Source organism: Amphibalanus amphitrite, unplaced genomic scaffold (genome assembly GCF_019059575.1).
Source record: "Amphibalanus amphitrite isolate SeventyFive unplaced genomic scaffold, NRLGWU_Aamphi_draft 000060F_arrow, whole genome shotgun sequence".
Classification (NCBI taxonomy): Eukaryota; Metazoa; Arthropoda; class Thecostraca; order Balanomorpha; family Balanidae; genus Amphibalanus; species Amphibalanus amphitrite.
In genome coordinates, this window is record NW_024881556.1 from 1,076,685 (window position 1) to 1,091,218 (window position 14,534).

A 14,534-nucleotide genomic window follows, 5' to 3' on the forward strand; every position below is an offset into this window, starting at 1 on the left:
AGTTTCCAAAATGTTGAAATAGTCAACATTTTACCTTTGGTGACCTCTGGTGACCTGATCTTTGACCTGACCCAAAAAATGACTGAGTGTTTTCGTCCTTATTTTGGACGTTCTTTCGATTGCCGCTTACCGAGTGTCGCTACGTGGCCCAGGAGCCGAGTTAGAAAGAGGGGTGTTCAGACACCCCCCCCCCCCGGCCCGGCGCGGAATCTCAGAGCACCGGCCCGGCGCGGGTTAAAGAGAAATTGTTTCGGTTTCGGTTCTTGTGGGTGCTGATGACGAATTTCATTTTAGTTTTAATCAAAGGATGTTTTGATGCATTCAGGCCAGGTTGGGTCAGAGGTCAGGTCAGGTCCTGCCAGCAACCCACTAGAGTTGCAAAGTTTTCCCCAAAGGCTGCTACCGGCACCGCCCCGCCCCACAAAAATTTTCTTGGATACCGGCATCACGGATCACCTAACGGATCGGCAACTCTCCCCGCTTCCCATTGTTATCGGTGTACCCGCGGAGCGTGCTGCCATCTAGCGGCGCGGATATCTTCACTAAGGAGGGGAGCCGGCCGCCCGCCGCAACCAGTGTTAAAAGGCACGGGGAAACGGGTGTGAACGCAACACCCGTCCGTCGTTTTCATCCTCAGAATGTTCAGATCAAGTTCAAATCCTTCTCCTCCACGCAGCAGCTCTCGATCCGGGCTGGACAGGCAACTTTATCTCATGCGGGCTGCTCCCTTGAAGCGCACCACTGCTCCCAAGGGAGCACACCCGTAGCCGGGTGCAGAGAGTGCTTTGGGGGCTGGTCGGCCTGTCCATTCGGACGGGCTCAGCCCCGGTGACTCTTAGGGTGCCTGTCCAGACCAACGTTTCTCCCAATTCCTATAACCTTTCCGGCTCTGCAATGGTCTGTTAACCCGCGCCGGGCCGGGGGTTGTTTGAACACCCCCCCCCCCTGCGTTTTTTCGCAGATATCTCAAATACGGCGGCGGGGAGCGCCCGTTTTTGGCATACCTGTTCGTGCATCTTTTCCGCACATGTGAAAATTGCAGACCCAGATCGCCTTAGGTCAGGGCACCAGATCACGCCAAGTGACCTCACCTCAGAAAAAATAAGAATGCTCGTCATAGCTACACCGAATGATCGATTGCCTTGAAACTTTCAGCGATTGATAAGAGCAACATTATCCATAAAATGTTTATCTCGTAAGTTTGATATCGGTGACCTAAGGTCAGGTCAATTTTGCGGCCTCTCCATTATAAATAAGTCAATGGGAGAAAATTGAAAAAGCGTCTGTTTTGCACGAACGCTATTCTAGACACTCTCAAATATCGAAATGTAGGTAAAATTGACACACTGAACCGGAATATGGCAACTGTGACCCCTCGTTATGTCCCCGAGGTCATCTCAGGTCACGAACAGAATCTAACAGTTTTTCGCTAATAACTTCTGATAGAGGTGCGCTAGAGCGCTGAAAACGCCTCAGATGTGTTCGGCTCGACGTTGCAGATCGACTGCTATGCAGCATGACCTTTTCCGGTCAGGTCATGACCTTGACCTGAGGTCAAGTTTTCAAGTTGACCTTTCAAGGTCAAATTATAGTTCATTCGACGCGTCTTGGCGAGAGGAACACGATGCTGGCAAAAGTAATGTCATGGCTCTTTTGAGTCAAAAGTTATTGCCGAAAAAACGTTTTTCGTAAACACGGCTATTTTTTTAGTTTTTGCCCTCTGGAGGCTAAACCGTTGACCTGAGGTCAAATCTAAGAGTACAACTCGGAAAGACCTGTGAAAGAGCTATCGAATGTGCTTTTCCGCGGCGCTGTAGTTCTGTTAGTTCCCAAGTTATGCGTCGGATGTTTCGAAAATTGTTGAAATAGACAAAATTTGCCTTTAATGACCTCTGGTGACCTGACCTTTGACCTGACCTAAAAATGACCGAAGTATTCCTGCCATTATTTCTTACGCTCTTTGGAATGCCGCTTACCCCGTGTGGCTACGTGGCCCAGAAGCCGAGTTAGGGGGGAGGGGGCGGGGGTTTCATACACCCTCGGCCCGGCGCGGTTGGTACCGTGTACCGGCCCGGCGTGGGTTTATGCTTTATGCAAGTATATTTGTGAAAGTTACAGGTTTAATTTAATCGGCAGATGAATATTTGTCAAAAATATACTCATGAAATATATGTAAGACATGACAACGATCGGAAAATTACCAATTTCGCGATGGACGTTAGGTCGCCCACGTGGGTATGAAAACAACGATTTTCATGACAAAGGATACATCTCAAATACTTAACCTGTCTCTAACGATTCTTGCCATTCTCATTTATACCATAGATATCTTCTGAGCTAGCTGAGAAACCATGTTCCGCAGAAAAATCACTTAATTGGCTCCGACACGACGCCCTCAACACGCACGAGGCCGGCCGCGTCCTTAGTGAAGATAGTTCACCTAAATGCCCACCAGGTGGCAGGGGAGACAGGTCGCGGGGGGAGTTGCCGATCCGTTATGTGATCCGTGCCGGCATGCTACCACGCCCCAAGCAAAAAACCCGCCAAATTACCGGCATACTAAAAAACCTGCATTCTTGATTCTAGCTTACCCCTGCAAGAGTGCCACATTTTGGCAGTTTCAGTGCCCTCCCACCCAACAGCCATCCATTGTCCAACCACAAATACCAGCAGGCTGATTTTGGCTGAGTTGGCCCCACAAATACCCACAATTTTGAAACTCAATTCCAGTCTATAACTGTTAAAATATCACCTGTAATCAAAGAAGTATTGCCTACAAAAAAAAACTATTGCATTCATCAAAAAGGTGCCAAAAAGGACTTCAACTTGAATTACTGAAATGTGTTTTTGAAGACTGGACAGTGAGCAGTAATCACATTTACATTTCACAGGTGTTCTACTTTTCCATATTCTCCTAAAATGTTGCAGGCACCAGCCAAATGTTTAAAATCAAAACATTAGGTCAAAACATAGGTAAACAAGTACAGATTCGGCCATCTTCCTAACTGAGGAAGCAAGATCAACATATACTTTTTCCTATCCACTATGGCTTGCTGGTTCGTGAATAAGATACGAATCATGTAAAAAATGTGTTAATAACTCACTGGTCCTGAGAATAGTCACCAAATAATATGTATAAAAACGATATCTTCCATCCTCTCCAACCCCAAGCGGGAACAAACACAAGGTTATCGAATTCGAAACAGATGCGCCATAACAGAGGCTTTTCACTAGCTGATTAAAACACTGCAAAAAAAAAGGGAAAGTTTAACGACTGCAAGCCACTGCCTCGTGAATGATTATATTAATAAAAATTATCCAACACAATATTAAATTATAATGAAATCGACATTGTAGTGTTATTCACTACAAATAAAATTATTTCTCTTCAGTTATTCAACCAAAAGGGTAAATGAATAAATATTACGTCATCAGATTACATCCATTCATTAGGGGAGAGAGAATCTTAAAAGTAAATCCTTGGTTGTCTAATTGTGTGCGCCACTTTGTGTCAATTTTGCCTGCATGATGTGTTTTCTTGTAAAGAAGACAAAATGCCAGTTCAAATTCATTTTCATTTAATTATGGGACCAAAGTCAGGCTCAGGGCTACCTAACACCTGCCTTTTCAGCTGGATTTTCAGTGTCAAATTCTTTGTAGAGTTTCTCAGACCACATCTCAGGATCTCAAAACATTGTGTTTTTTTTTGTGTTGTGATTCTGCCTTTTCCCCTAGGGAATGTTGTCATGTAGCCGGTCCCGTAGCTCAGTTGGTTAGAGCGTTGGACTCCGCGTGGTGAGAGCACGCGTTCCCGGTTATGACAGTCCGGGTTCGAAGCGCGACGGGCGCTCGACATTTATGGGCCTCCTGACAGGTATGGCTGCGGTTGGTGGCAGGCCGTAGCCAGGTGAAGTCAGTGAGGGGACCGGCCGTGCGCGGCTTTGTGCGCACGTTAAACTTTGGACTCTAAATTCTGCCATAGAATCGGAATTGCGCGATCGGAGGGTAGAGGGCAGGGTCATCGCAACAAGCTTCGCTTAGCGGTGGCTCTGTCCTTGTGAATCCTTCCCATCAAAAGGTTCGGACTAAATTTATAAAAAAAATGTACATTTATTTATTTTATTGTGCTATACGTATTACCTACCATTAGACTTACCAGTTTATCGAGCTTTTGCAACAAGAATGAGTATTCTTCCTTTTATAGACCACAGTAGATTCTTGACAATTCTAATTATAACCAAGCCTGTGAATTGTGTGAAATGCTGAGCTCCATGTGTTACCCCTACACTTAGCAATGGAACTTCTACCACAAAATGTATCTTGCAGTGGCTAATATTGCTGTTACTACAATTTGAGAGCCTCTTAGTGTCCAAAGTTTGAATCATTTGCTGATATTTTTTTTACACAAAATCAAAAATACCGGCATGCTACCGGCAAGACATGCCAGATACCACGAATAAACCTGCGGTAGTGAAAAATTACCGGCATGCCGGTAGTGCGGTAGGGAAATTTTGCAACTCTACAACCCACTTCCCAGTACTTTGCGCCCTTTCCATTACAAGTCAGGGAGAAAATTGAGAGGCGCCTCTTTCAGCTGATCGCTGTTCTAAACATTTTCAAACACCGAATTATAGGGGCATTCCACGTCAAATCGAACAAAAATCGGCTGTTTTGCACCTTACCATCAGCGATTTCATTATAAATTTGTGAGCGAGTTCCTGTGTGGCCCCGGACATTACATTGATGTTTTTTGCACATTCTGACCACAGGTCTTCTAAATATAGGGCATCGAATTTTTACAAAATGTTGCATCTTTATATTTTTGAACGACCATAACTTTGGTTGTACTTGTTTGATTTGAATGAAATAAACCTTACTGTTTTGGTAATGTTTTAAGCATCTGTTTAGAATCGCACCTACTTAAATATATGACCTTGAAATTTGCTTAACTCTGTTCTTAAGCACAAATATTGAAATAGCAAAAAACACGTCACCTTCGATTTGGCTCATTTTCATATATTTTATTGCCTACCATATTCTTAACAACCTGTGAAAAAATTAGAGTCGGCCATTCATAAGTTTTGAAGAAAATTGCACATATGCAAACTATGTTAGCACGCGCAGTGGAGGGGGAAGAGCGAATTTCGCCCACCCCTCCTGTTTTTCGCCAATATCTCATAAGATTAATGCGAAATCAATTATGGCTACCTGTCAAGAATTGAATTGGACATCTCGTCGTGCAAGCAATAAGAAAATCGGTTCACAACTGTTCTAGTAATAGCGGTGTAAAGTGAACATCCTGTCGCCGCAGCGACGCGGCGACTCGGCAGCCGGCGCCGACCGCTACGCGCCGCCTGAATTGTAGACTGTGCCGGGACGGAACGGAACGGTTCCGTCTTTACATCGCGCTCCCTACCGCTGATTACGTTCGATTCGCGTCAAATTTGGTGAGAAGACTAAGAAATGTACAGGCAATCTTATGATGAAAGAATTTTGAAAATCAGTTGGTAAACAATTGAAGTATGAACGTGTAAACACAAAATTGTGATTGCTGCGTTTCCCGCATCGGCCGAGCCCGCCTCAGCCGGCGACATGTTACTCTTAGCAGGCCTCTAACTGCCATATTTATTATTGGATTAACTAGAAATTCCCCATACATACTAAAAAATGTATGTTCTTTCGTATAGTGAAGATCAAAAGACGTGAAGATATCGTTGCGTGATAATGTTTTCGTTGAATTTACTTCATGATGCATTTCCACACGGCTCAAAATTCACCGCAAAATACCGTTTGCCTGAGACACTTTTACTATGGAACGTGAATGCTTGACTACGATGACTATGCATTTCCATTCTCGCAGAGTTTGGGATATCACTAATCAGCAATCATTCATTTCAGAAAGTGTACACAAGCAAGCAATGTCTTGACTCTGTCTTTCAAGGTCACGCGCGGTTGCGTGATGTTGATGCATGAAAACGGCGTTTGCCGCGAAAGTTATGAATGGCCCACTCCATTTTTTTCACAGATGGTTAGGAACATTGTGACGGACATAATATGTACAAATTACCCAAATCGAAGGTGACGTGTTTTTTGCTATTTAATTTTTTCTGTTTTAATTCAAGGTCAAATGCGTTTCAAGGTCACTTCAATTTAATTTTATAATTAAAAATCAAAGCCCTATCATTTGCCTATAAGACCCTGTTAATATCATTTTGATACCAGAAAAGGAACCAGAGTTATAGCCATTTAAAAAAAATTGATGTGTGGCATTTTTCGCTATATTCGATGACCTATATCTCAGCGATACGTTATCAAATTTCGAAAATATTATACGTAACTCAGTTTTGAACCATGCCCAGTCTGCCTACAAATTTTCAGAAAAATCGAAGGGGATGACGGATTTTGGTGTTTGATTTGACGTGGAATGCCCCTATAGGCAAACATGACACACTGAACCGGAAAATGGCACCCGTGACCCCTCTTTACATCCCTGAGGTCATCTCAGGTCTTGAAAGGCCACCAGCAGTTTTTTTTTACTGTAAATTTTGGTAGGGACGTGCTAGGGCGGTGAAACACGTCAGATGTGTTCAGCTCGACGGTACGGATCGACTGATATGCAACATGACCCTTTCCGGCCAGGGACCTTGACCTGAGGTCAAATTTTCAAAATGACCTTTCAAGGTCATGACGTACATATAGTTCATTCGACGCGTCTCGACGAGAGGAACACGAAGCTGGCAAAATCAATATCGTGACTCCCTTGATTCAAAAGTTATTACCGAAAAACATGTTTCGTGAAATTTTCTATTTTAGAGTTTTTGCCCTCTGGAGGCTATACCGTTGACTTGAGGTCAAAAATGAGGACAAAGGTCTGTAAAAGGGCTATCGAATGCGTTTTTCCGCGGCGCTGTAGCTCTTTTTGTTCCCGAGTTAACATTGTTGAAAAAGACAAGGTTTGACGTTTGATGGCCTCTGCCGCCCTCTGGTGACCTGACCTTTGACTTAACCTTGAAAATGACTGAAGTATTTCCCCCATTATTTTTGACGCTCTTTCGATTAACGCTTACTGCGTGCCGGTACGTGGCCCAGGAGCCGAGTTAGACGGGGGCGTGACCCCCCCCCCCCCCCTCAGCACGACACGGAAAACCCAGGCCACCAGCACGGCGCGGGTTGAGGTTTGAACGTTAACAACCACAAACAGAATACAGGGTGTCCCAAAAGTCTTGCAACATCCGTTTTCTGGATTGTTTACGTATTTACCGCTGATATAAATGCCATAACGGTGGTCTTTCTGTTGCCATGGGTAGAAGGCACTGTTACACACCCCGACCATTGGCGGATGCCGCCTCGGGGCGTGGCTGACCTTGACTGCGGCGACCGCTGGCCGACCCTGGGTCAGTCGCAGACATGAAGGTCGCCGGGCGGGTCTCGCGGCGAGAAGCTGTGCGCTCGCGCGCCATTGGATTACTGGAGGCAGGCGTGGCTCAGCGGGATGTCGCAGAACGGTTCGGAGTCAACCGGACTACTCTCTTTCGATGGTGGCGACGCCATTGCGAGGGTAAATCCCTGGCCGACATGGAGCGCTCCGGCCGACCAAGTACCATGTCCAAAGTCGCCAAGATCGTTTGCTCCAAAGCTGCAGGGAAAAGAGGACAGAGCGTGAGGAAATTAGCGATAAGGGTAATAAGAAAAGGTTATCCGATGTCCAAGTCAAGTGTACACCGGTTCATGACGCAAACAAAGCAATTTAGGCCATACAAGAGGCAAAAACAGCCAAAATTGAGCGAAAAACAGAAACTTGCAAGATTAGCGTTTTGTAAGAGAGTAGAAAAATGGAGTTTTGAAGAATTTAAGCATGTCATCTGGTCCGATGAGTCTGTATTCGAACTCCAGCAGAAGCCAAACCGGCAAAATGATCGAGTCTGGGCGAGGTCTGGCGATCAGGTGCCACGCGTGGAAACCGTCAAACAGCCCGCCAAGCTTATGGTATGGGGTGGAATGACCGCGCAGGGTCTTACTGAGCTCCACGTGGTGCCCCCAAAGCAGACGGTAAACACCGCGTACTACGTGACAGAAATCCTGGAGGGCTCACTTTTGCCAGCGGTCGAGCGTACAAGCAAAACTGGCGGCATTACAGAGAGGAAACTCATCGACCCAATGTCGCGGGCAATTTTTATGCAAGATGGTGCGCCAGCGCACAATGCCAAACGAAGCCAGGAATGGTGCGACGAGCATCTACCGGGGTTTTGGGCCAAAGGTGAATGGCCTGGAAACTCGCCAGACTTAAACCCAATCGAAAATCTGTGGGCGATTTTGAAGGAGAGCCTCAACCAGCAGGAGCCCTCCACAAGCCTCAGCCAGCTCGAGCGACGCCTGAAGAAGGCCTGGAGAGAAATCTCGACGGACACGCTGCGTAGCTTGGTCGCCAGCATGCCGTCACGCATCCAGAAGTGTGTCCGACGACGCGGTGATTATGTCGGCTGCTGAATACAAAAGTACATACAAAAGAACGTGTCTCAAACCAGACGACAGCGATGTTGCAAAACTTTTGGGACACCCTGTAGAAACGCTCCAATAATATGTGAGGTGACACGCCGAGTCGCGATTCCAGCTAAGCCTGGTCTCGAGAAACAGGTATGTCCAACTGTCCAGCGATCGCAACGGCTATTGACACACTGCCGCCCCACATAGGTGTTGCGTTGGATGCCGTTGTGGGCGCCGTTTCGCTAACGCATTGGCTAACACATGGGTACATACAGTATCGGTGCTGTAGGAGTAGTTGGTCTGTTCTCCAGCGGTCGACTGCCGACTGACTGTGGGTAGACGTGGCGGCGTGGGCGGCCCGGAGGCTGACCTCCCTCCCCTCCCCGTTTGTCTGTGTCAGGGACATGCTGCGCCTCTCGTCGGCAACCTACCGGAAGCAGGGCCGCCGGCCGACGGCCATCGACGACAAGATGCAGGCGCTGCTGCTGCGCTGCCAGGGCCTCATCTACCTGCGCCTCTTCCGACTGCGCGAGACAGAGCTCAGGCGGCTGCAGCGGCAGAACGCCGAGATGAAGGCGCAGGTGGGAGGTCGGCCGGCCGGGCCGCCGCCACCCGCGGGTCACTGGTGTGGGACCTCTGTCCCTCCCCGGTCACTGGTGGGACCTCTGCCCCCCTCCCCGGTCACTGGTGGGACCTCTACCTCCCCCCGGTCACTGGTGGGACCTCTACCCTCCCCCCGGTCACTGGTGGGACCTCTGCCCCTTTCCGGTCACTGGTGGGACCTCTACCCTCCCCCCGGTCACTGGTGGGACCTATGCCCCCCGGTCACTGGTGGGACTCTGTCGCTCCCCGGTCACTGGTGGGACTCTCTCCCTCCCTGGGTCACGGATTAGTTAGGGGAACTACTAGGTCGGTGATACCCCCGGGTTCACGGGGTGGGGTCCGGTGAAACCCTGAGTCACGGGTCAGTGGTACCCCTGGGTCACGGGTCAGTGGTACCCCTGAGTCACGGGGTGGGGTCCGGTGATACCCTGAGTCACGGGTCAGTGATACCCTGGGTCACGTCGGGTCAGCGGCCTGTCCCTCACCTGTCATTGGCGGGCGCTGATCGCGACTGGCTGATATGCTGAGCTGAGTGTGGTGACCTGTGTCGTATGTACGCTGTATAAGTGCGGTTTTCAGTGTTCGGTCTCTGTGTTCACCAGGTGGTGTGTTTGCCGGCAGAGCCTGTGTGAGCGACTGGCCGCTGACCCGAGCTGCGCCGTGCCAGTCGAGATGTTCCGCGCCCTGCTCTGGTGTAACGAGCAGTACACTCACCTGCAGAACTCGCTCGACTACTGGGAGCAGGCCGAGAGGCAACTGCAGGCAGCCCAGGAGACCGGTCAGTGTATACTATATACCATTTATACTACTGGGAGCAGGCCGAGAGGCAGCTGCAGGCAGCCCAGGAGACCGGTCAGTATGTATATACTATGTATATACCATATATACTACTGGGAGCAGGCCGAGAGGTAGCCAGGAGACCGGTCAGTATATACTTTATACCATATGTTTTTTTTTTCTAGAATATCTAAAAAAATGACTTGGGACACCTTATTATACATCTGTTTGCACTTGTTTTGAAAATTTCAGACAAATGTCATTCAAGGTCTGACCACCAGGTCAGTGACCTCACCTCAAAATAAGTTTCAATCCTTTTCATGGCTGCACCGAGTGATCGATCGCTTTGAAGCTTTCAGCATTGGATAAGGGCAACAATGTGTGTAAAATATATATCACATAATTTTTTATATCGGTGACCTAAGTTCAGGTCAATTTTGCGACATCTCCATTTCAAGTCAATGCAATGGGACAAAATTGAAAGGCGCGTTTTTTTGGAGAATGCTATTCTAAACACCCTCAAACATCGAGTTTTAAGTGAACATGACAAACTTAATTGGAAAATGGCACCCGTGACCCCTGCTTGTGCCCCAGCTGAGGACATCATCTCAGGTCACTAGAGGTACGCAACAGTTTTTCGCTGATAACTTTTGATAGAGGCATGCTAGAGCCATAAAAACGACTTAGATGTGTTCAGTTCGACGATACAGATCGACTGATTTGTAACACGACCTTTTTCCGGTCAGATTCCGACCTTGACCTGAGGTCAAATTTTTCAAGTTGACCGTTCAAAATCAGCTCTGCCGTCCAAAGGCAAAAACGCATATGTCGGGTCATGACCTGACCCGACATATGCGGTTTTGCCTTTGGACGGCAGAACTTGTATTTCATTCGATGCATCTCGATGAGAGACAAACGATTCTCGTAAAGTAATGTCGTGCAAGTTTTGAGTCGAAAGTTATTGCAGAAAAACGGTTTCCGCTAAGACGTCTATTTTGACAGCTTTTGCTCCCTGCAGGCTAAACATTGACCTTAGGTCAAATCTGAGCGTAGTGTACAGAAAGAGCTTTAAAATAGTATCGAATGCGCTTTTCCGCGGCGCTCTAGCTCTACCCATTCCTGAGCTATGCGCCTGTTTGTCTAAAATTGTCGAAGCTTGACCTGGAATTTGGCGAAATTTTACCTTCGATGACCTCGGGTGACCTGGCATTTGAACTGACATAAAAGAAGCGACTGAAGTAATTTTCATTATTTTTTCCGCTCTTTCGAACGCCGCTTACGGGGTGTCGCTACGTGGCCCAGGAGCCAAGTTAGAAGGGGGTGTTCAGTGTTCACCCCTCCCCCCCCCCCCCAGCAGGGGCGTGGAAATCCAGGACCCCCAGCCGGGGGCGCGGGTTACTGGAGCAGGTGCAGACGAGCCTTGTCTTACTGCGCGCTAGACATCGTTATTCAGACAACATAAAAAACACTAGCTCGAGTGCTGTGCTAACCCTCACTCCGCATTGAAGCCATAACACATGAGTGCATGCATAGTGTCCCTGCCCGTGCGCCAGTGTAACGGCCGTCGTCCGTTTGCAGCCCAGTTTTTCAGCGAGGTGGACTGCGCGATGGGTGGTCTGGTGTCGACCAGCTCGCTGCTCAGCCTGGTCTACTACATCCGGGAGACGACGCGCCGGCTGCAGGACATGCACAGCCGGACCGGACCGTGACCGTGACCGGACCGTGACCACGGACCGCGGACCGCGGACCGGACCGTGACCGTGGACCGGACCGGACCGTGACCGTGACCGTGGACCGGACCGGACCGGGTCCTGACCGGACCGTGACCGTGGACCGGGCTGGACCACGGACTGGGCTGGACCACGGACCGGGCTGGACCACGGACCGGGCTGTGACCGGACCGGACCGTGACCGTGGACCGGACCACGGACCGGACCGTGACCGTGGACCGGACCGGACCGTGACCGCGGACCGGACCGGACCACGGACTGGGCTTCGACCGCGGACCGGGCTGTGACCGCGGACTGGGCTGGACCACGGACCGTGCTGTGACCGCGGACCGGGCTGTGACCGCGGACCGGGCTGGACCGGACCGCAGACCGGGCTGTGACAGCGGACCGGCGGCCGTTGGCCAGGCCGGCCGGCCGGTGGCTGAGGGAGCATTGTGTGCCATGGCCAGTGGCCGCTCTTCCAGTGCTCGGCGCTCGGTTCGCTGTGAGTCTGAGCCGCTGGCGCCCGCAGCTGTGCGCTGTGAGGTCTGAGCCACCCGCAGCTCTGCGCTGTGAGGTCTGAGCCGCCCGCAGCTGTGAGCTCTGCGCTGTGAGCTCTGTGTGCGCTGTCTGGTGACTCGTGTGCGCCGGCTGCTCTGCTGTTTGCCGGGAGCCGGAGCAGCTCTGGCAGGGCCCGGCTGGCTGCGGCGGGGCCTCCAACCGAGGGCGCGCCCGGTCAGCGCGCCTGACTCGTCTTTCACCACCGTCGGCTCCTTAGGGGCGCAGTGTAATTGAATCAAAACCGCACGGCCTGCTAGCTCTGCCGTACGACTCCACAAAACATCTTTTCTCAACGTAAGTGCCATGATGTCTTTTATATTGTAACTGGCATTGAAAGTGCGAGACGATTTGACGAAGGGTGCCACTGCCGTGGGAGGTTTTATCTGACGACTGCCGGCGCTGCGGAGCTCTGTTATTTGGTGGGCGCCCGTCGGGTCTGCCCAGACTGGCCTCTGCAGTGATGGAATATCCCGGCGCGTTGTGGCAGCGCCCCTCAGCACTGTGTTTGTGGCGTCGGGGGCGCTGTTTGTTTCCCCGCGTGCGCACCATGTTTGTGTTGACTGACTGCGGTTCACTGCCCGTGCCATAGACGTGCTGTGATCCACAGCTGGCTCTTCTGGAAGCTCGAACCTCTGTGAAAGTGGCGTCTGTATTTATTTTTTTGGTGTGTGCGGCGCCGCACACCACTGAGGGTGGGTGCCCCCGCCCCGGCGGCGGGCCCGTATTTTTACACGGTTCATAACATATCCGTACGTCGAGTGTTTTACAGGCCCAGCTGCGGTGAGGCTGGGCACCATGTGAGCCCGCGGGCCGAGCAGCCCTTTATTACCAATATACACATTACACAGACAGGTGGCATGGAGCGGCTCTGGTGTTTGGTGCTGGTCGGGGGCTCGGTCTGAAGCCAGATACACAACCCCTTAATCTAAAAGTTAAAACACTTGATTTACTTTTGCCTGTAATCCCTCCACGGCATGGCCTACGGCTATTACTCTATGTAGAGGCATAGCCATCGCGAAAGACGGTACCGCGGAGGGGGGGGGGCTGATCCATTTATGTCGCAGGTCTGCGGTCCTGATCACTGCACCAAGGCGGCAGCGGCTGCAGCGTTCAATGACGTCGATATTGAAGCTAGCTTCAATAGATCATATAGCTTGTATAGCTCAGCATGTGACGTCATTGTGCCGTCACCCGAGAGATGGCGCTAGTTGGTCGTCCGATTCGTGTAATACACTTGGCGAAGACACGACGGGCGCGGGGAGGACGTGCAGTGGCACCCGGTCGCTGGATGGACTGACGGTGCGGTGACGCTGGGCAGTGACAGTGGGCTGTGACAGTGTGCGGTGACACTGGGCTGTGCAGTGTGCAGTGACAGTGGGCTGTGTACTGTGCAGTGACGCCGGACTGTGCACTGTGCAGTGACTCCGGGCTGTGCACTGTGCAGTGACTCCGGACTGTGCACTGTGCGGTGACGCTGGGCTGTGCAGTGACTCCGGGCTGTGAACTGTGCGCTGTGCAGTGACGCCGGGCGGCTGTGCAGTGTGCAGTGACAGTGGGCTGTGCAGTGTGCAGTGGCGCCGGGCTGTGCACTGTGCAGTGACAGTGGGCAGTGCACTGTGCAGTGACTCCGGACTGTGCACTGTGCAGTGACGCCGGGCTGTGCAGTGACAGTGGGCAGTGCACTGTGCAGTGACTCCGGGCTGTGCACTGTGCAGTGACTCCGGGCTGTGCAGTGTGCACTGTGCAGTGACGCCGGGCTGTGCACTGTGCAGTGACGCCGGGCTGTGCACTGTGCAGTGACGCCGGGCTGTGACAGTGGGCTGTGCAGTGTGCAGTGACGCCGGGCTGTGCACTGTGCAGTGACGCCGGGCTGTTTACTGCGGTGACGCTGGGCTGTGTACTGCGGTGACGCCGGGCTGTGCACCACTGTGCTGTAGTGACAGTGGGCTGTGCACTGTGCAGTGACGCCGGGCTGTGCAGTGTGCAGTGACGCCGGGCTGTGCACTGTGCAGTGACGCCGGGCTGTGCACTGCAGTGACGCCGGACGGCCAGGGTCAGGCGAGGACGGTACCGGCGGCGGCGCTCCAAGGCTGCAGTACACTTGTGTAGCGGTAGACGGCACTGTACGCTGGAAATTCGACCTCGCTGGTCGCTGGGTGGAGCCGTAAGATATGACGCTTGGTGAAGAATGCATAAGATTTGCAGGTTACCTATGGGTACCTACACGTCATTTAATCGCCGCCTCAAATGTTTATTGAACGGATATGCCGCTAGCCTAGCTAGGGTCATTCAAGTGCCGTATAATAACAGATCTTATTGAAATATGAAAAAAAAAGTTTCCGCAGGCGTCCGCCATCGCCCCGCTCTCCCGACAAACGACTTCAGCGACCAGCAATGACG

The 14,534-nt window shown here is 50.9% G+C and overlaps 1 protein-coding gene across 1 annotated transcript in view; it reads left to right on the plus strand.

Annotated features, from left to right (window-relative positions):
- The window catches only part of LOC122378498 (AF4/FMR2 family member 1-like), a 95,687-nt gene extending 82,704 nt beyond the window's left edge, over positions 1 to 12,983 (plus strand). The window contains exons 17-19 of the mRNA XM_043359609.1: positions 8,885 to 9,065; positions 9,709 to 9,865; positions 11,443 to 12,983. Of these exons, the coding sequence (XP_043215544.1) occupies positions 8,885 to 9,065; positions 9,709 to 9,865; positions 11,443 to 11,573 (469 nt within the window). The 3' untranslated portion in view covers positions 11,574 to 12,983. The remainder of the gene's footprint in view (positions 1 to 8,884; positions 9,066 to 9,708; positions 9,866 to 11,442) is intronic.
- Positions 12,984 to 14,534: the final 1,551 nt, after the last annotated feature.